Below are 22653 nucleotides of genomic sequence, written 5' to 3' on the forward strand. Positions count from 1 at the left end.
AGATGAAGGATTTTGTTCTATTTATAAAACCCCAAATGTATCATTTTGAATACTAGTGTTTTCAGCACCTCAGCATTAAAATGTCACCACATGGACAATTCAAACTTGGACTGAAATAAGTTACTGTACAATGATTACAGATTTTTCTAAATAAAATGTTTCAATTGTGCTGCAAAAATATTTGGTCTCAACATCTCCTGAGTTTGTATTGTTAAAAATAACTATTGACTTTTTTTGTAAATCAATGCCCAACTCAGACATGGCAGTGGTTTAAAACATTATTGTCAGTTCAGCTGCTCTAAATTTTGAGTTGGAATTGTTTTGAAATTGTAACAAACTGTTGTGAATCCAGTACTTAAGTTTTAACCACCACAGTGGATCATGGTGGCATTGACATCTGTAGTCATGAAGATACTGGAGGGACTGGACCTCTTCCATCTTAAAACTATCATCGCCCTCCTTCTTGACCCTTTGCAGTTCACCTACAGAGCCAGCAGGTCTGCAGACGATGCTATCACTTTCGCCTCTCATTTCATTTTCGCAATATCTGGCCAGATCTGCTCCAAGTCAAGCTCAGCTCAGTGTTCCCTGACTCCATCTGCAGGTGGATCACCAACTTCCTGTCGGATTGGAGGCAGTACATGCAGGTGGGGAAGGACGTCTCAGAGACTCGGTTCCCCTCAGAGCTGTGCACTTTCACCTCTGCTCTGTATACCAACTGCTGCACCTCCAGCCATCAGTCTGTGGAACAGATCAAGTTTGCAGAAACACCACCCTTATCAGGCTTTTCTTGGACAGAGAAAAGCCAGCTCAAAGTCTTCTGGACATTGAGCTCCAGGGTGTATGCTCTATAGTGCATACACTCTATAGTGCATGGTGGCCTGGTGCAGCAGTGACAACCTGGAGCTCAGTGTCCAGAAGACTTTGAGCTCAATGGACCTTTCCATCTCCATTGTGAACTCCTTCTGCTCCAGTTCTGATTATCAGCTCCCACCAGAACAGCTAGTGGGTTCTGCTCAGCTTCCACCATAACTTCAATGGGAGCAATAAAAAGGTCCCAGTAAAAAAAGAAATGAATAAAATGAAAGCGCATTTTAAATTGTAATTTAGTGAGTTATGACTGCTGCGACAGACTGGCAACCTGTCCAGGGTGACCTCGCCTCTCGCCCGGAACGTTAGCTGGAGATGGGCACCAGCAACCCTCCCGACCCCACTAAGGGACAAGGGTGAAAGAAAATGGATGGATGGATGGATGGATGGATGGATGGATGGATGGATGGATGGATGGATGGATGGATGGATGGATGGATGGATGGATGGATGGATGGATGGATGTGGATGGATGGATGGATGGATGGATGGATGGAGTTATGACCAATCCTGCTCGCCATCAGGGAGTCTGTTCTATTTCTTTATTCATTTTTTTCCTTTTAAACCTTTTAGCAAGAAACCAAGAAGACTTGAGCAGTAAAAGTCATGTGTAGATTTTTAAATAAAGGGAAGCGTAATTAGATGAAAAAACAGGACTTTTTGCTGCATACAGTTCTCAGCTACAGTATCCTATTCATCTCTACAGACATGTTCAAGTTTTCCATGCTTACCTTCAGAGTTACCTGCAGGAGCCTTAGGTTTTGTTCAAGTGTTTGCAACTCAGGAAACTGTCCTCTATAATCATCCAGAGAGGAAAGAAGAATTTCCAGGGCATCCTCCAGCTCACTGTCCACCACACTGTCACTCCCTCCAGGTAACCAGCTTGCTCCCACATATGGCCTGTCCTCTTCAACTAGCACTTTTTGAGCTCTGTAGGTCCCATTTCTGCTGGTTGAGGATGGGTTTGTGTACTCTAAGTCAGGATAAAATCTGTTTAGCTCATCCCTGTCAGCCTGGGGAAAAAAGGATTCTTCATGTGGACGAATGAGTGGGTCAGGAATGGGACTGACATCTGGGATTTCCTCTACAACACAGAGGCTTGGTGGAATGTCAGTGTGCATGAGGGAGGGGCTTGCTGGCTCAGATCTTCTACAGGGGATCTCTATGTCATTTATAGAGATCCCAGACATCAGAGAGGTTATATCTCCTGAATCACCAACTGATGAATCCACAAACCCATCGGTGCTACTCTCACTGATGTGACTCAGAGAGCGAGCGTAAGACTGCCCATGTCCTGGGTTGGGGCTGATGGTTCCCACCAAATCCAGCTCCTCAAGAAGGCCATTCGTTACTGGTTCCTCTTCCATCATTCTGCAAAGTAGTTACTATGTCAGTTTTTATTATTATTCAAAGATCACATCACATTACCTAAATGACTGTTTTATGTAAGTTCAAGTAATAAACATACTAACAATCAACAACAAAGAAAAACACCAAACATGCCTTGGGTTGTCGGCTACATATGGGAATTGGATGCTGGAAGCCTTTAAAGTGGAACTGCCATTGGGAATGTCAGTTGGAGGAGGAGAATAGTGAACCCCGGGCTGTGGAGATGAAAAGGATGCAGGTTTGATTCCTGAGGTCCTTAACACACCCTGGAGCAACAAACAGACATGTGGTTACTAGTCAAATGTCAATATCAGTTCTTCATAGAAATGGGCTGTTGGCCAGAATTGGTCCTGTGGGATACCAGCCAGTCGGAAACTTTTTCTGGTCAGTGAACACATAACTAAATGGCAGAACTTAACAATTATACTCTACAGTGCAAACACCCTCGCTAAGTTAGCAATTTTCACTATTAGAGAGCTGTTTAAATAATTCAGAGGAATCACAGAAACGTAAGAAGCTATTCTAAAAGAACCAGTAGGCTATTATCTGATAATTGTCTGCTATTTATTTAGATGGGACGAGAGTAAGAGAGAGCAAGACCTCCAGCAGCTAGCAGGAAGGCTAAATAGATTACAGTAAAGTAGATAGGCTTCTGGCTATAGTGGCAACATATTGGGAATCTTAGAGTTAAGAAGCTGAACTCTACACTGTAAAAAAAAACAGCCTCAATTTACGGTAAAAAACTGGCAGCTATGGTTGCCAGAATTTTACCGTCTTTGTACGGTTAAATTCTGGCAACCAAAACTGCCAGTTTTTTACCGTGTTTTCAAAATACGGTAAAATACTGGCAACCAAAACCAGCAACCGTATTTTGGAAATGCAGTATTTTTATTATTACTTATTGATGTTTACAATAAGTAATAAATAATAGTACTTATCACTAATGTAATACAGCTTTGTAGCCTATCAATCAATCAATCAATCAATCAATCAATCAATCAATCAATCAATCAATCAATCAATCAATCAATCAATCAATCAATCAATCAATCAATCAAATTTTATTTGTATAGCACATTTCAGCAGCAGGGCATTTCAAAGTGCTTTACATCATTAAACACAAAAACAGAGCCATGCAACATTGAATAAACAATCAAATACATTAAATTTCCTGCCGAGTCAAAGTTCTGCCCTTCGAATCGGAAGAAGAAAAAAAACAAAAAAATACCCGGGGGCTCCAACCTGCACACCTTTTCAAAAATGGGGGGGACTCTGCCTAACACAATAGTTATTTGTTTTATTAGGATCTTGAGTTGTCTTTGTCTTTGTTCATATTTTTTCATAAAATTTTCATTATTTCCTCAATTCCTCTGCCACTCTGCATTTGAGTCCTTTATAATTAAGACACCATGACAATTTTTCCCTTTGTTATTAAGTAAGATTGAAACATCTCTCCTTCTAATAGAAATAACTAATAACTTATTAGGCAGGAAAGTTAGGAAAATATAAGCTGTACGTCTGTATTCTGGCATTACAGTTCTTAAAATAAGCCAAATTCAGCTAAAACCACCATCAACAGGTCAAAGCTCCAGATAAACCAGAGATTAGCAATCTGCATGCCTTAAATCTGATTGGTTCTTTGGTATTTCTTCCTGCTTTTCTCGATTACAGTTAGTTTTGTCATAGAAAACAAAATTAAAATAGTGCAGTACATTTCACTATGTTACAAAGCAACTTTTAAACCAATCAAAACTAAATTAATTAATGATAATAATGAATTCTTTAGTAAAAGAAATGTTAAAACTAACACTGCTGTGAAAGCTAACCACAATCATGACCTGGAAAACTTCAATTAAAATCTTTGGTGTGTTACCGTGAGAGGTGGAGAGCTGGTTTCCACCGGCACAGACGACTGACGGCCAGAGGAGTCATCAGATGAGTCTGAGGTTGACCAGGGTGGCTCTTGTACGTCCCCATCTGGGCTGTCATCAGGAATCTGAAAGAGAAGAACAGAGTTGGAAAGCTGGTCTGATGTGTGCAGCTTCATCTGTATGGCTGGACTGAGTAGTTCTGCAGAGATGGAGCACATGTCCTCACCTTTATCAACCAGCTAATACTAGGTTTATATTTCTGTTTAAATTCTTCTTGTCGCTTACAATCCTCTCAATGTTCAGGCACAATTGTTCAGTAAAAATATCTTCATTCATTGGAGATCATTTTTATTTTTGTTTTTGTTGACTCAGTGTTATATGTAACAAGCAGCCCTAAGTACTTTGAATGGCCTTGTTGCTGAAAATGTGCTATATAAATAAAATTACCTTACCTTACCTCTGGAGCTGGATGTCCTATCCATTTGTCATCTCTACATAAAGTGCTGAACAATCATAACTGCAGTTATTGGCAGTTTCAGTCTATACTACAAGGCTACTAGTATCTGCTCTGAGGGTGGGCTTTCTAAGGACTTACTGCACTGAGTGTTTCTGGTGAATTGTCCCGACAGGGACAGCTCTGGGTAAGTGTTCCCCTGAAGATGTCCATGAGAGGCCAGTGCTGCTGCCTTGGTGGACAGCGTGACAGAGACTGCACATCCAAGAGGCAGCAGATGGAGCAAAGAGTGTTGGAACAGTTAGGAGTCAGCTGCTCTTTACTCACAGCAACTTCTGTCTGAAACATGAAGTCTTACTTCTGCTGGCAAAAATGATTTAACTAACAATCATGTTGATGCTCCTTTAACCTATTTAAAGCAGCAGTATTATGTATTTTCCAGCCACATAGCAAATTTTTTTATATCCAAATCAAGTAACTATGTTACCTTCAGTTGTTATAAAAATGTTGAATATATCAGATGTATTCAGCATTTTTGTCTAATTAAACATCTTGGAATTGGGCCTGTCTCTTTGAGAAACTCTGCTCTTTCTGAAACTCCACCTTCAGGAAGTCATCACAACATGGCTCTGCTATCAACGCTTTAGCAAGTTTGTCTAGATGAAATGAGGACCAAAACCAAACCAAATAGAGATTTAAGCCCCAGGATGTTGTTAAAATGTTGTTTTCATTATGACGCTTCTTAATCATAATTTTCTATAAACTGTTGCAGACAATATTTTGAGAGTAACGATTTTAAAAAAGGGAAAAACCTACAGGGAAGGGTTGACTGCGTATGGGCGGTGTCCCTGGTTGTCTCAGGATGTTTGATGAAACTGTTGGTGTTTTGTTGACAAGAGCGGCCTGGTCATCTTTATCAAATGGACTGAGGAGAACATTGTGAGAATTAGAGAGACAAACAAAACACATAAAACCAAGAAGACGACCTTGTTAAAGAGATTAATAACTGAATCAAATGAATTACCGAATACATCAGTAGTTTTTTCACTTTTTCAACTTACTTCCAGGTGACTTCAAGGCTAAGTTTAAGAGTGCCAAGATCATTTATATCCACAGCTACCACCTGGGTGAGTGGAGCAAACAGGTCTTTCATTTCACAGGAAACATTCCCTACGACCACGTGATTGGCTAAGCTCTTCAGTTCTGTCACCTAGGAAACAAAAGAGATGATTCAGGGTTAATCATTCAGGTCTAGATGTAGATACTGTAAGACTAGAGCAGCTAATTCCACTGCTGCCCAGAGTTGCAACATTAATTTCTGGTCACCAACCTTCACAGAGAGGAACTCGTTAATGAGAGGGAGAAACACCGTCTCTTCACTGTCCCACACCTGCTTGGCGTTGATTTCTATCCTTCCCCGTAGTTTCCAGCGCTGTCGGCCATACTTCATAAAGATCTAAAGGCACACACAGAAACATTCCATATGTCACATAAAAGCAGACTTTATTTTAGCTAGTCACCCTTTTTTATTTTTAAGACTTTCCTTTTTGATTAAGTTTATAGTTAAACTGGTTTAAATTATCCTGAGCTCTCTTTGTAGTTATGCTGTTATAGGCTTATGTTTATATCCAGATCTTTCTACCATTAACTTTGAGCTATCATAGAAAGTTCTCCTGACCCTTGAGATGTTTTTTACTCTTTGTCTCCCTTTAGTGGAACAAGGTAGCTGGTTATCCTGAGCCTGGTTCTGGTGCTGTTTTTTTCTCACCACTGTTGCTCCAAGCTTGCTCTAATTTTATAGCAAACTAAACTCTTTTTACTGACTAGCTTTTTATGAAAGAATGTATTGTCATCCGATTGGATGGGATCAAATTGTGAAAACTGAATTTGAACTTAACTATTTTAAGTAGAATTATAGTGGGATTTCTTGGTCTTTATTGGACTGCAGATGGGCTTGGATTGTTTTGTCCTGTAAAGTTACTCCAGTTATTCATTAACTGAATAAAACAAAACTTAATGTTTTTTCCTGTCATTCAGTCAAATGGTTTTATGTTTCCTTAAACACTTGCTACATCTGGGAAAACATAAAAACTAATTTATACCCACAACAGATATAACAGAAGAAATATAAACAAGGCAGAGCTGATGTTCTGATGAAATGACAAACCTTGGATGAATTGTTTCAAAGCATTGTAAAGAGGTTCCCATTATTTCAGAAGTGGAATCCAGATCATGTACATATCTCTAAACTGGTCTAAAAACCCCAAACAGAAACCAAACCAAAAGCATTCAGTGTCTTCCACGTTTACACACCCAATGGAAGTATTAAGGCTGGGTTGGTGGAAATGAAGAGAAATTCTATGTGTCTCAGGGTCATGTGACTGCACTGATTATAATGTCAGCTGAAACGCATGTCAGGAAACGATGCTGGCCTCATGTCAGTAAGGTCAGACAGCCCTGCAGAGCTGGATGCAGTGACTCCATCCTCTCCTGTAGCAGACCGGCTCCAGGACCTGCTCCATCAACTCTGGGCCAAGTTGACTTACTGTGAAAGGTTGGACTGCTGGCTGGTCAACGTGGTGCAGGTGGTCCAAAGGTCCATATGCTGTCTTTGGATGTGTTTTTTCTTCTTAACATACTGTTCCAAGGTGCTGTTTCAGGTGTGGTTAGACACACTGATGCAGGCAGTGACATCACACTGTGGCATCAGGATCTCCTCAGCCACTCCTAGAGGCTAACACCTCCTGCCACAGCGCTTAGAGAAGCAGCTCTCATGTTTAGCCAGTGGTGCTGCCATACAGCAGTCAGCCATAATGTAGCACAGACGAGACTCACTGCTGGACTTGAGATGAAGCTATTTGTCGTCAGCCACTATGAAGATTTTTACAAGCACACGTAGTCTCCATGTGATGTCTACTTTGAACTGTTCCTTTGGCTTAAATGTAATATTGGTGAATAAATCTGTACATATAAAGAAGAACCTAAAACATGTTTTCTAATTCTATTCTATCTGCATGTAAGCGATATCATGTCAACTACAGAATAAATGTGTGTAAAGAATGTGTGCACATTTTCTGATTAAACTCAAAAAACAGCAGTAACCCTAAAGAACCAAGCTGTTTACCACCTGCCCTGTTCACAATGCAGAGCTAAAGGAAAATTATTTCCGTGTACAGGAAAACCACCCATTATGACTCAGCAGGAACAACACTAGGCAGACTTCCAACAACAGTAAGTTTCCAGAAACAGTCAATGAATTTTGGCTTAATCTAAAACAAAAACGTCCACACTGCTGGTCCTTCCTTAAAAGCTCGGCAAAATAAATCCTTTCCTACACTCCTAAAACATTACCAGCTAAAATCAGAGAAATATTTTTTTTCCTTGCAGTGATATAGCTATTACTCTCTTTATCTTCCCCAGTTTAAACATTAAGTTACTTAGCTGAAACAGACAAAGGTGCAGACTAACCTCATACTGATCCCCTGCACACAACCTGGCAAATCCTGCAAGACCTGAAAAGCAAGAAGACATAGAACTTGAAAGAAATTCCTAAAACCCAAAGCACATCTATGAATTATGGTCATCATTAAAAAAAGAATATCACCTGAAGATTTCTACACAAACTCTGTGAGCCCCAACCACACACCCAAAGTCATTAAATAGCATTCATCTGAATGAATGAAAGCACAGCCATTCGGGCCACTTCAGGCTTCTGCAATGCCTTCATCAGTAATAAGCATTCTAGTAACTCATATAGCAGAGGTGCATGTATGTGGCATATACGTTTTCCTATTGTTGTGATGCTCTTGACGTAAAGGATTTTGACATGTTTAAGAAGATCTGGCTTAGCTGGATCTCAAAGTTCATATGCTACAGCAGGGCTGCTCAAGTCCAGCCCTGGAGAGCTATCGTCCTGCAACTGTTAGATGCATCCTTACTCCATCAGACAGGATCAGCTCTGAACAGGTCTGGTAATGAGACATTCATTTAATTCAGATGTGTTGGAGCAGGGAAGCATCTGAAAGCTGCAGGATGGTTGCTCTGGAGGATCCGTGTACTACAGTATCAGATCTGCAGGAAGGTCATGTTGCAGTGTTATTTACCTGAGTGGACCAGAGAAATGAAGGTAGGTATGCAACAGGGTGGTGAAGATTTTATTACCTTTCAATCTGATGTGGAATTCTCCAAGCTGGTTCTCAAAGTCATTTTCCATCACACACATAATCTGCAGAGAGAATGCATAATCTATTCACTTCTGCACTATTTGAACAGTACAACTTCTACCTTTAAAGTATCATCATTGATAATATAGGTCATATCTGACTCCTCACGTGCAATAAACTCAGTTTATCTTACCTCTGTGCATTCCTTGTATCCTTTAGAAGCCTCTCCCAGGCTTTCCTTAGCCTCCTTGCTTCCTGGGTTGGCTGTGTATGCCTTCATTATTTTGTGGGCTCCATCTCTCAGTTTCCTGTGCAGGCAGTAGGTTTCATAAAACTCCTCAACCTGAGAAGAGAATACCCAAATCTCAGAAGAGAAGCTCTGTTCTAGCAGAAACATTAACAATTAAGAGGCTTTGGAGAGCAAGACATTCATTCAGTGTTGCTCATTTTGGGAATTTATAACTGGCAGAACCGTGTGTATATAGACATGTGATCACAAATAAAAGATACATTTAGTATCTAATCACACATGAGAACATTTTTTGGCAATGTGCAAGAGGACCAGCCAAGAAAAGAGATGATGAGTTAAAAAAACAGGTTTCATATAAGGACTCCAGATGCATTAGCAGACATACTGCCACTGTGACCAGAATGTGCCTATATCAGGAAGACACGCATGTGATAGTGTAAACTTTGGGAAGAGAGTGTATTTGCCAGAACCCTATAAACAGGGTGCTGTCCAATGATTGGGGGGGACTTCACTGTGATTGGGCCAAGACTTAGCCTGCAATATTGTAATAAAGCTTTGCTGTTCAACCAAAGTCTGCAGCATGGAGTCTTTTTCCTGCAACATCATCACACCATCATCAAGAGGAGCCTGACCAGAAAAAAACCACACTCAGCATTTGTAAGACATGATCTAAAAGGGAAACACTATAATTTCAACTCATGATGACAAATGATGCAATGTTACAAGAAAAAACTTATAGATTCACTGACAAAACCAGTTACCCAAATTAAAGGAATAGATCTATAGAGATGGGAGAACCACATTGCTGGTTCTGTTGGACCTCAGTGCAGCTTTCGACACTGTTGACCACAACATTTTACTGAATCGACTGGAGAGTTGGGTCGGACTCTCTGGTCTAGTGCGCAACTGGTTTGAATCTTACATAAAGAACAGATATTTATTTGTTTCAATTGGAAACTTCTCATCAAAGAGGTCAAAGGTCACATGTGGGGAGCCCCAAGGTTCAATCCTAGGACCCCTTCTCTTCAATATCTATATGCTCCCACTGGCTCAGGTTATAACAGAAAATAAGATCAGCTACCATAACTATGCAAATGATACACAGCTCTACATCACGATGTCACCAGGTGACTCTGAACCCTTGCAGTCATTGAATAGATGCTTAGAACAGATCAATGTGTGGATGTGCCAAAACTTTCTCCAGCTGAACAGAAACAAAACTGATGTTATTATTTCTGGACCTAAAGAGGAGCGATCTAGAGTCAATGCACAGCTTCAGTTATTACAACTAAAAACCAGCAATCAGCCCGAAACCTGGGAGTGGTGATGACCTCTGACCTGAACCTTCAGAACCACATTAAGACAGTCACAAAGTCGGCCTTCTACCACCTGAAGAACATCTCTAGGATTAGAGGACTTATGTCTCAATGAGATCTAGAGAAACTCATCCATGTGTTTATCTTTACTTGCACTGATTACTGCAACAGCATCTTCACAGGTCTGATTAAGAAATCAATCAAACAGCTGCAGCTGATCCAGAACTGCTCACGTTCTCACTAAAACCAGGAAGATAGGGCACATAACACCAGTTTTAAAGTCCCTTCACTGACTCCCTGTAGCTCAGAGAATAGACTTTAAAATACTGATGTTAGTTTATAAATCACTGAACCAAAGGACCACAATACATTAAAAATCTGCTGTTGTTCTACCAACCTTCCATACCCCTCAGATCTTCTGGTTCTGGTTCTGCTCTGCATCCCCAGAACCAGAACCAAACGAGGAGAAGCAGCATTCAGCTTCTATGCACCACAAATTTGGAACAAACTTCCAGAAAACTGTAAAACAGCTGAAACACTGGGTGCCTTTAAATCTCAACTTAAAACCCACCTGTTTAGAGTTGTATTTGAAACGTAATCAATTATGAATTTAATGATGGCACTTGATTTAATGTAATGTTTTAATTGTTGATTCTATGTTACATGACTTTGTGTTTGTTATGACGTAAAGCACTTTGAAATGCCTTGCTGGTAAAATGTGCTATACAAATAAAATTTGATTGATTGATTGACTGAGACACATTTGGTCCACCAAAGACCAGTGATGACAATTTGTGACTGTCACAGCTGGAAGAACTGTCATAGAAATGTCCTTTATTTTATTTCCCCTTTTACTATTAGGCTGTTTGACTGCAGACATGCAGCTGAATGTCACAGTGTCTCCTGTATGAGACAAAAGTGACACTGATGCTTATTTGGTCTAATGCAAGGCCTCCTATGTGTCTGCAAAGCTTCAACTGCAGGCTGAATCGTTTCTGTCCCCATCACCGATCTCCATTCAGACCCAATCACATTCAAACTTCTTCTAGGTGCTTGGTGAAGAAGCATGCTTGTCAGTAAATACCATTGACTGACAAAATGGTATTAACTTAATACCACATAAATTAATAGGTGGTATTAATTTACCACCTATTATCTGTGCTTCTGGTTAGTGTGCAACAGTAGACTAGCCAGAAGCATTTAGTTTAACATTTTGTTCCATCTATAACACCTTCAAAAGGAGCTTTAATCTGAGACTAATCAGACTGGATTAACAAAGAGAATCTGATCAACAAAGGATGGGTTTTGTGGCTCTTACCTTACTGAGATGAAACTCCAGCTTTGTGATGTACCGTTCAATCACCTTAACTTGCTGTCAGGGACAAAGCAAAGGAAAATTCCTACCACTTCACTGACTGAACCATTTTATCACCATATTACACAATGGAGTTTAGAAACGGGAAGAAAATATTGTTAGCTCACCTTGTCTAATTCATAAAGGAAACCCTAAAGAAAAGAATAAAACATCCAGTCATCAGAGTTGTATTTAAAGACATGAAGAGTGAATTGTCAGTTTGTGTGCAGAATGATCAGAACATACCAGTCTGGAGTTTCTCTTAGACTCTCTAATCTGTTTGTTGATGTTTTCCAAATCCATTTGGTAAACATACAGGTAAGACCTTTAACACACACAATCCATCAGAATGAAAATAAACTCTAGTACAGAAAAGTTTATTGAAATGTACTTGGTGTTTAATTTGATGGGAACAAGCCTAATGAAAATCAGCTGATTGGCACCCCTGTGAAAACATAGAGCCTTTATTGCAGCTGATAATCTCACTGAAAATGTTAAAGTAATCCAAATTCTGACTTAAAAGCATTTACTCTGTGGGAAGAAAATCTCAAGATGTAACTGTTTTCTTTTTTTTTTTTTTTTTTTTACAAAACTCTCTGCGACAAATATTGGTATCTTTGATGTTAGTACTTTGTTCAACCCCTTTTCCCAATAAGTCAAACTCCTGACTCCTCCCTGTTTCTCTGTCCTCCAGCTCCCACATTCAGCTCAGTCATTTCTCTGTTGATTTAATGATGTTCTGGATAATTGTGCTGCTGAGGAACTGCTTGATGAAGAGACATATTAAGGTTTCTAAAAGAGTTTTATTTAAAATGTTCTGGTTTTTCAAAAGGTTTAATTCAGACATTCTAACAAGGTTCATGTGGCTTTTGGAGCAGCGACAGGCCCGCAGCATCACAGATACTCTCTCATGCTGAATAGTGGGAACGGCAAAGCCATCCAACGTCTTTGTTTACAAAAAGATCAATCTTGTGATGGAAAAACAGAAAAGGTTGTTTGTGGTAATCACTCTTTTAAACAAGTTCACATTCAGATAGAATGTAATAGTTGCTATGGAGACTTTGGTTAAAGTCCTACTCTCTGTGTGTCGCAGTCACAGAAGTTTAGATTCTTATCTAGGCTCACAGTTTGTGGCTAAAAGAAATGTGTGTGTGACATCATATAGAGCAGTGGTTCTTAACCTTTTTTGAGGTACCGAACCCACCAGTTTCATATGCACATTTACTGAACCCTTCTGTAGTGACAAATAAAATATGATTTCCCCCTCTGCCACCCCAAATTCAAGACATAGATCACTAATTCTTCTTAAAAGGTAGAGTGTCTGAGAACAGTTCCTCAAATATAGTCATTGTTTTCAGGACAGTTGAGCTGACTGTCCAGGAACGACCCAAGGTATTTAAAATTCACCACAGTTTCAACAGGTTGGCCATCAAGAGAAACTGGAACCACTTTAAGGTCTTGTTTAGATCATTTAATTAGCTCTGCATTCTTAAGAGGATAACAAATTAATAATAAAAATAAAGACTTTGCGATATTCTGCTTTGTAATTATATTAGTTGTGTTACTACCCCCACGCCACTATAGTAGCAACCCCAAAAAGTTGCGACTAAGGAGTAGTACACCGAAAGCTACAGAATAAACCATAGACATAATATAAGAGTAGACCCCGCATTGGCTGCTACGCGCAGGAAATACGGCGGCCATCTTGGAGCGGTACTACCTCCTACTTTGCTCAATCAAAACAGCAGAAGATGCCTCAGCACTGAGGGATATTGTTGTTCGGATCTATGGATTATTGATGTGAGGCTCCACAGACAACATTTCACAAGTAAGATGGACATATTATTGTGTATATATTGTGATTAGAATATTACTTTACTGTATTTATGTCCACCGGCGAGATCCCAGCTAATATTAGCTACAGTGCTTGGTGTAATACGGGTTCAGCCGCTATGAAGGATAACTGAGATTCTGTAAATCTAAAAAAAATAATTATTTTCTAACGTTGACTTAGATTATCTGTCACAAGAGCCTACATTAGAAATGAAACGATGTAACATATATTATAAAACTTATATGTGTTATAACATTCACATATGGAGAGCCATTTCAGCCAAAATTAATTAAATAAATAAATAAATAAATAAATGGGTGAAGTAAATAAAAAATGAGTAAAATAAATCAAAAAATGACGAAAATGAGTGAAATAAATAAAAAATTAGTTAAATAAATAATTTAGCTTTTTCATTAACCCAATTTTTCATTTATTTATTTTTCATATCAATTTCTCAATTTCCCCTTTTTCGTTAATCTAGTTTTCATTAATCTATTTTTCATTTAACCATTTTTTAATTAAACTTTTTCATTAACCCAATTTTTTCATTTATTTGTTTTTCATATTATCAATTTCTCTTTTTAATTTATCTATTTTTCATTTATCCCTTTATCCATTTACCCATTTTTCATTAATCTATTTTTCATTTAACCACTTTTCAATTTCCCTTTTTCATTAACCCAATTTTCTATTTTCCAGTTTCATTAATCAATTTCTCATATATCCCTTTTTTATTTACCCATTTTTATTTTATCTATTTTTCATTTAACATTTGTTTAAAAAATAATTTTCCCATTTTCCAATTTCCCTTATTCATTTAGTATTTCTTTATTTTCTTATTTATCACATTCTATTTCCCCGCAAAACTTAGAAAAAAATAAATGCAAATGAGGAGAGGCACGTCATCAGGCTACAACTTCCCCAATTGGTTGGTTAGCGTCACACCCATACTTTGCTTCAAGAAAGATGGCGACCTACTAACGGGTTATCAATAAGCTGAAGCTCGTTAACTTCATTAGAAAATAGTGTTATTATTCCTGACTTTAGTTCTCGTGTGGCCGCTCAGACAGAACGTGTTTCAGTTGGCGGCTCTCATGGACTCAGAGCTTCACCGTCGGGAGTTTTATAGTTTGAACGAAGCGGCCGCTGAAGTTGGCTTACGATTGAAGGTTCGGGACACCTTCGTAGCTACCAGCTGTGATCCAACTATAAGGAGCAGATTTTACTGTACATCGTAAGTGAACTGCAATATCCAGAGGCAGCTCTATGGAGCATCGAGCTGAAAGAATGAGAGTGGAGAGCCTTGGAGATCTGCATCGGAGGCCATCTTTCAGACATGCACCGCTGCTGTCCGTCCAGGATCCTCCGGTTGCCCAGACGTTACACGGTAAGCTACTAACGCTGATGTTTGTTTTCCAACTACAGTCATATTTAATCAGTAGGGCTCAATTACGATAACGGGAGGTTTTGAGTTGATCTCGGCAATAGGTGACAAACTAAACGCCTCCAGGATGTTGAGACCAGCACGTCCTCTGATCCAATACATCTTATTAAGGATAAAATCAACAAAACGTGTTCAAATGAATGGCCCAACAAAATAATAATCTCAGTAATTATTGTATAAACAAGGTGTTGCGCCTCGGTACCATTACAAAAATAAAAAGGGACTCAAAGACCCTGATGAGCAGAGCGAAGTTTAAATTGGCTAATCAGCCACCGCTGTGTTCATGAGAGGAGATGCTTGTTAACCGAGAAATAAATATGAAGCCTGAAAACCTAATATCTTAACGGATTGAATCCTTTGTGTTTTTAACTAATCTATGCTGGGTTTGCGGCATACATACATACATACATACATACATACATACATACATACATACATACATACATACATACATACATACATACATACATACATACATACATACATACATACATACATAACATTATTCAGTATTGATCATTATTTATTTGTGTTTGTATAGTTATATAAATATATATTGATATTACTAAATAATTTATTAAATAAATTATGAACGGCTGTGCGCTTTTTAATATGCTCTTCATACATCGATATCAGAATATTCCATTCCTATTCTATTGTTATAGCCACTAAGCATATTTAAATATGCTGAAATAATACAATTGTTTATAAATGTAGCTTTGATAGATGTTTTAATATGGTTTCCAGTAACAAAAAAGCGTGTTATGATCGATTAAATGCGCTGATACGTCAATGTGCTGCTAAACACATAATGCTAAGTGGAGTGGTGGACCGCTCCAAGATGGCCGCCCTAAATCTCGTCAGCGACAATAGGCGAGAGCGGCCATGAGGCGTCTATCCTTATATTATGTCTATGGCCTTGACAATAGACCATTTTCACATGACGTCAGACAACATCCGTTTTGACTCGATGCAGTATATCTTTAGTTCCGGTGTGTGTAGTTAACGCTGTTTCTGGACTCTAAAGCTGCTGCCACAAATATGATTTGAAGATATATCACTATTTGCAAACACTTTTTCTTCATCAACATAATCTAAACTGGACAAATTCCTCGTTGATTGGTACCAGTTTGACTATGAAGGTACTTGTTTTGGTTTTTTCTAGCTGTCAGTTGATATGCTAGGCTAGCAATAGTAATTTGTTAGCTGGCTAACATTACATAGCCTTTCTGTTTTGGAAATAAAACGTATTTAGGCTCTAATCTTAATCAGATTGTTATAGTATAGATTGGGGTTGCCACCCGTCATGTAAAATGCATGATCGTATTAGCCCATCCTCATTTACGCTAGTTTCATCTCCCGCTAAGTAGTGACATTACCTGTAGCCACAAGTCCAAAACTCGACAGTTATGCCAAACACCCGCTACTCCACCACGTCCTGAGAAGTTAAACTCCTGCTACGATCGAGACATGAGTAGGAAGAGGCTGTTTTAGATAGATATTAACGTTTCATTGGAGAAATGTGATGAGCTATCTATCTATCTATATATATAAAAAATAAAAAATTCCCTTCTCACCCTCCGCGGGTGGTCTCTCTCTCTCTTTCATCCTCTGAGCTTGGGTCCTCTACCAGAGGCCTGGGAGCTTGAGGGTTCTGCGCAGTATCTTGGCTGTGCCTAGAACTGCACTGCATATATATATATATATATATATATATATATATATATATATATATATATATATATATATATATATATATATATATTTAACTTCACATTTCTCCAATGAATATTTATTGAAGGTTATGATTAGAAGGTTAAGCTTCTTATACTTTTGTTTTCCTGTGGTTGTAGACTTGGCAGTAGAAAATTGATAACATAGGAATAATAACTTTATATCCCTTTTAACAGGTTACACTTGATTCTGTTGTGGTGCCTGTGGAAACAAAGTGCATGAAGTTTGTGCTCAGGTGGGAAAACCCAGTGGATCACATGGTGGAACTTCTGCTTCAAACTGCTCACTACAGTATAGCATCGTCTCTGTCATCCACCAGTTCACTGCAGACTGGCACCAGTTCACTGCAGACTGGCACTAGTTCACTGCAGACTGGCACCAGTTCACTGCAGACTGGCACCAGTTCACTGCAGACTGGTACCAGTTCACTGCAGACTGGCACCAGTTCACTGCAGACTGGCACCAGTTCACTGCAGACTGGCACCAGTTCACTGCAGACTGGCCCCCGCCAAGGACCCAACATGGACGTCTTCTTAAGTTGTTAACCCTGAGTACATAATGTTGAAATAAAATTAATATGTCTTTTGTAAATACATTTTCTCTATCAACGACTTAAATTGTTAACTGTGATTATTATGTTTGTGTAATGTAGTAACCATGTAGTGTTTAATATAATTATTAATTACTTAGATGTTTGGAAGAAACAGCCACAAACTTTATGTCTTTGGTCCACAATGACAGCTTTAATTTGAGTATTTCCTTTCCTCCACATACTTCTTTGCCAGATGTGTAAAATTTACAAAAAGAAGCAATTTAAATGTAAAAGTTGCACATAGGGCTGCACAGTGGCGTAGTTGGTAGAGCTGTTGCCTTGCAGCAAGAAGGTTCTGGGTTCGATTCTCGGTCCCAGTCTTTCTGCATGGAGTTTGCATGTTCTCCCTGTGTATGCGTGGGTTTTCACTGGGTACTCTGGTTTCCTCCCACAGTCCAAATAACATGACTGTCAGGGTAATTGGTCTGTCTGAATTGCCCCTAGGTGTGAGTGTGTGTGTGCATGGTCGTTTGTCCTGTGTGTCTCTGTGTTGCCCTGCGACAGACTGGCGACCTGTCCAGGGTGACCCCGCCTCTCGCCCGGAACGTTAGCTGGAGATGGGCACCAGCAACCCTCCCGACCCCACTGAGGGACAAGGGTGTAAGAAAATGGATGTATGGAAGTTGCACATATGTAGATTACTCAAGAGAAGCTATTTACAATAGTGTTTACAGAACTCTACACAACATCAATTCATTTATTAATAGATACATATAGATATTAATTACTGAATAGATGCACAAAGATTTCATTTCTAACAGCTGCTTGCAGTAGTGAGTGTTCATCCAAGAAGTGTGACTTGCAGGAGCAGGAAGGCTCTGCACTGGTTTCTCCTTTCAAATCAAGAGGCCCATGATACTTTGACTAGGCAGCAGATGTCCCACAGCTGATTGACTGAACCTGCCATAGACAGAGGAACACGACCATCTCAGATATGGTAGGTTGTTAGGTCGGCTACTGTTGAGAAAGATGGACAACAAAACAAATGGAGAATTTATGAATCACATCAGAATATGTAAATTATTTGGCAGATAGCGTTTAAATCATTATTTAAAATGCTTTTCCAAACAGCAGTGTTGGAAGATGTAAGTGATTTTAGTGAAACTTCTAACACACCACTGAAAGGCAGCGGTGTACGTGTATGTTTCCTAACTGTGGCTAAAGCTGCTGCTAGCTGGTTTACTCTCCTATCGGAAGCTGGTTCCTTTAAATACAGTTGGAGAATGGTGACTTGACAATGAGTAATAATGGCTAACACTTAAATACTGTTTTATTAATGTTGATACAGAAAGTGAACCTTTAAACGTTACAACACTGACCGACAGCGGTGTATATATGTTCCCAAATGTGGCTAAAGCTGCTGCTAGCTGGTTTCTCTCGAATCGGAGGCTGTTTATTATATACACAGTTAGAGAATGGTGGATTGACAATGAGTAATGATGGTTATCTAACCCTTAAATGCCGTTTTGTTAAAGTTGATAAATAAAGTGAATCTCTAAACGTTACAGCATTGACAGAGCGGTGTATATTTTTCTTAACTGTGGCTAAAGCTACAGTTGGTGAGGGATGCTGTCAAGCTGAAGAAGGAGTCCTACCGGGCCTTTTTGGCCTGTGGGACTCCAGAAGCAGCTGATGGGTACCGGCAGGCGAAGCGGCATGCGGCTCGGGTTGTCGCTGAGGCAAAAACTCGGGCGTGGGAGGAGTTTGGAGAGGCCATGGAGACAGACTTCCGTACGGCTTCGAGGCGATTCTGGTCCACCATCTGGCGTCTCAGGAGGGGGAAGCAGTGCAGCACCAACACTGTTTATAGTGGGGATGGTGCGCTGCTGACCTCAACTCGGGACGTTGTGGGCCGGTGGGCGGAATACTTCGAAGACCTCCTCAATCCCACCAACATGCCTTCTGTTGAGGAAGCTGAGCATGGGGACTCTGGGCTGGGCTCTCCAATCTCTGGGGACGAGGTCACCGAGGTGGTCAAAAAGCTCCTCGGTGGCAGGGCCCCGGGGGTGGATGAGATCCGCCCGGAGTTCCTTAAGGCTCTGGATGTTGCGGGGTTGTGTTGGCTAACGCGACTCTGCAATATCGCATGGACATCGGGGGCAGTTCCCCTGGACTGGCAGACTGGGGTGGTGGTCCCCTGTTTAAAAAGGGGGACCGGAGGGTGTGCTCCAATTACAGGGGGATCACACTCTTAAGCCTCCCTGGTAAGGTCTATTCAGGGGTCCTGGAGAGGAGGGTCCGTCGGATAGTCGAACCTCGGATTCAGGAAGAGCAGTGTGGTTTTCGTCCTGGTCGTGGAACACTGGACCAGCTCTACACCCTCAGCGGGGTCCTGGAGGGTGCATGGGAGTTCGCCCAACCAGTCTACATGTGTTTTGTGGACTTGGAGAAGGCGTTCGACCGTGTCCCTCGGGGGGCCCTGTGGGGGGTACTCCGGGAGTATGGGGTACCGGGCCCTTTGATACGGGCTGTCAGGTCCCTGTATGACCGGTGTCAGAGTCTGGTCCGCATTGCTGGCAGTAAGTCGGGCTCGTTTCCGGTGAGAGTTGGACTCCGCCAAGGCTGCCCTTTGTCACCTATTCTGTTCATTACCTTCATGGACAGAATTTCTAGGCGCAGTCGAGGTGTTGAGGGGATCCGTTTTGGTGGCCTTGGGATCGCATCTCTGCTTTTTGCGGATGATGTGGTCCTATTGGCTTCATCGGAACGTGATCTGCAGCTCTCACTGAAGCGGTTCGCAGCCGAGTGTGAAGCGGCCGGGATGAGGCTCAGTGCCTCCAAATCCGAGGCCATGGTCTTGAGCCGGAAAAGGGTAGAGTGCCTTCTCCGGGTCAGGGGGGTCGTCCTGCCTCAAGTGGAGGAGTTTAAGTATCTGGGGATCTTGTTCACGAATGAGGGAAGAAGGGAGCGGGAGATCGACAGGCGGATTGGGGCAGCGTCTGCCGTGAAGCGGGCGCTGTACCGGTCCGTCGTGGTGAAGAGAGAGCTGAGCCAAAAAGCGAAGCTCTCGATTTACCGGTCGATCTACGTTCCCACCCTCATCTATGGTCATGAGCTTTGGGTCATGACCGAAAGAACGAGATCACGGGTACAAGCGGCCGAAATGGGTTTCCTCCGCAGGGTGGCTGGGCTCTCCCTTAGAGATAGGGTGAGAAGCTCGGTCATCCGGGAGGGACTCAGAGTAGAGCCGCTGCTCCTCCACGTTGAGAGGAGCCAGTTGAGGTGGCTCGGGCATCTGGTAAGGATGCCTCCTGGACGCCTCCCTGGTGAGGTGTTCCGGGCACGTCCCACCGGGAGGAGGCCTCGGGGAAGACCCAGGACACGCTGGAGGGATTACGTCTCTCGGCTGGCCTGGGAACGCCTTGGGATTCCCCCGGAGGAGCTGGAAGAAGTGGCTGGGGAGAGGGAAGTCTGGGCCTCCCTTCTGAAGCTGCTGCCCCCGCGACCCGACCCCGGATAAGCGGAAGAAAATGGATGGATGGATGGATGGATGGATGGATGGATGGATGGATGGATGGATGGATGGATGGATGGATGGTGGCTAAAGCTGCTGCTACCTGGTTTACTCTCCGATCGGAGTCTGTTTATTTTATACACAGTCAGTGAATGGTGCATTGACAATGAGTAATAATGGATATCTAACACTTGCATGCTTACCTTTTATTATATCCTTAAGATAATGAGTGTCCGTGAATTTTTCAGTCAGGTTTCCCGAGGCAAAATCACACCGGAAGTAAAGATACACCTCTTTGAGTTATGGCGGCCATTGTCTGACGTCACTGTGAAAAGGGTCTATTTGGTAAAAACTGTGAGCTTTGCTGAAGTAATTAAAGACAAAAGTTCAAGTCCATGCTGAGAGTGGAGCTCCTTCAATCAGGGCTCCTCCGCAGCACTGATTGGCTAAGCAATGTAACGTGATCCTCTGCAGCAAGTGATGGCAAAGCGGGGCGTCATCATGACTTTACACAAGTGTGTCTTTACCTCCGCGGCAGAGGCTCCACCGAACCCCTGAGACCGACTCATCGAACCCCTGGGGTTCAATCGAACCCAGGTTAAGAACCACTGATTTAGAGTTAATCCTGTTGGATCTAAATATAAAAGGACGTTCATTCAACCAGGAAGTTTATTTCTGATGGGACATGAGACAGGCATGTCTGAAAAGATAATAATAATAATACTTTATTGATCCCCTAAAGGAGAGAAATTTAGTTTGTCCCAGCATTGCACACATTAACAACAATAATAAATAACAATGAGCATATAATGATAGTCCTAAGGACACACACACACACATACTGCTCGGTACATTACTAAATCAACATTTAAACAACATTTAAAACGCACAGCTCTAGAGACTATGTAAAGTGTGGTAGCCTACAACTCAGTCTTTCTTATCAGTTTGTTAAGTCTGTTTGAGTCTTTCACCTTCATTGCAGCACCCATCACACCACTGCATTGAAGATGGAACTAGCCAATGATGACAGATAGAACATGAAGAGCATCCTACTGCAGCTGTTAAAAGACCTGAGCTTCCGTAGAAAATAAGTCTGCTCATGGCTTTTTGTAGAGCACATCAATGCACACAGTATTAACTGTATTAACAGTATTAACAGTTAATACTGTTAATACAGTTAATACTGTTAGATTTATTTAATAAAACTAACATTTATATATATATATATATATATATATATATATATATATATATATATATATATATATATATATATATATATATATATATATATATATATATATATATATATATATAATTATTATTACTCCCAATCAGAAGCAACTTGTTGGTCAAATCAAAATATTACTTTAAACCTAAATCTGTCACAGGAAGGAATAATTTGGGACTTCATTGCATGTACAGAAAAAAAAGCAACTGATTTCTAAAGTTTAATAACAGTCTCCCTGTTTACAGTAAGGGGGTACATGTAATGTGTCGCCAGTGATTTTGTTAAAAATTATATTTTATCAACATGAGATTGAAAGATGGAATTTGTTTATATTTTGCAAAATGATGTGATGCTCCTGAAGATAAAACCACGAGATTTTAAATCTTTTTCTAAGTCTTTAACAGGTATGCTGACAGACAGGTTGGCAGTTTGATACTTCTACAGGAGCAGTTACTCACTGGAGGCCTTTTTTCAGGGCATTGTAGACCTCATCCAGCCGTTCTGGTTGAGGAACCTTCGGTGGTGGGTTGACTTTGGTAGACATAGTGAAGAGTCCACTTGCTCGGCTGGACTTCCTGCTGATACCAGGAGTGCTGAACACTGAGAAGTTCCTGTAGCATTAGAAAAACACAACTGATGAATGCTCTGATCTTTAAATCCATCAACTAGTATCAGTAACATGCCATTATAAATTCAT

The 22653-nt window shown here is 40.7% G+C and overlaps 1 protein-coding gene across 5 annotated transcripts in view; it reads right to left on the bottom strand.

Annotated features, from left to right (window-relative positions):
• The window catches only part of ripor1 (RHO family interacting cell polarization regulator 1), a 75447-nt gene that overhangs the window by 20524 nt on the left and 32270 nt on the right, over nt 1-22653 (bottom strand). For 4 of the 5 annotated variants that reach the window (XM_081607666.1, XM_008410936.3, XM_081607667.1 and 1 more), the window contains exons 3-15: nt 22415-22567; nt 11914-11992; nt 11796-11819; nt 11632-11685; nt 8941-9090; nt 8746-8809; nt 8053-8096; nt 5915-6040; nt 5646-5794; nt 5401-5509; nt 4133-4255; nt 2374-2525; nt 1602-2241 (exon numbers count right to left, since the gene is read on the bottom strand). In XM_081607666.1, coding sequence (XP_081463792.1) covers nt 1602-2241; nt 2374-2525; nt 4133-4255; nt 5401-5509; nt 5646-5794; nt 5915-6040; nt 8053-8096; nt 8746-8809; nt 8941-9090; nt 11632-11685; nt 11796-11819; nt 11914-11992; nt 22415-22567 — 1867 coding nt within the window. The remainder of the gene's footprint in view (nt 1-1601; nt 2242-2373; nt 2526-4132; nt 4256-5400; nt 5510-5645; nt 5795-5914; nt 6041-8052; nt 8097-8745; nt 8810-8940; nt 9091-11631; nt 11686-11795; nt 11820-11913; nt 11993-22414; nt 22568-22653) is intronic. The other variant, XM_081607668.1, reaches the window with a different exon arrangement.

This window comes from Poecilia reticulata, chromosome 6, assembly GCF_904066995.2.
Source record: "Poecilia reticulata chromosome 6, P_reticulata-male-v2, whole genome shotgun sequence".
Taxonomy (NCBI): Eukaryota; Metazoa; Chordata; class Actinopteri; order Cyprinodontiformes; family Poeciliidae; genus Poecilia; species Poecilia reticulata.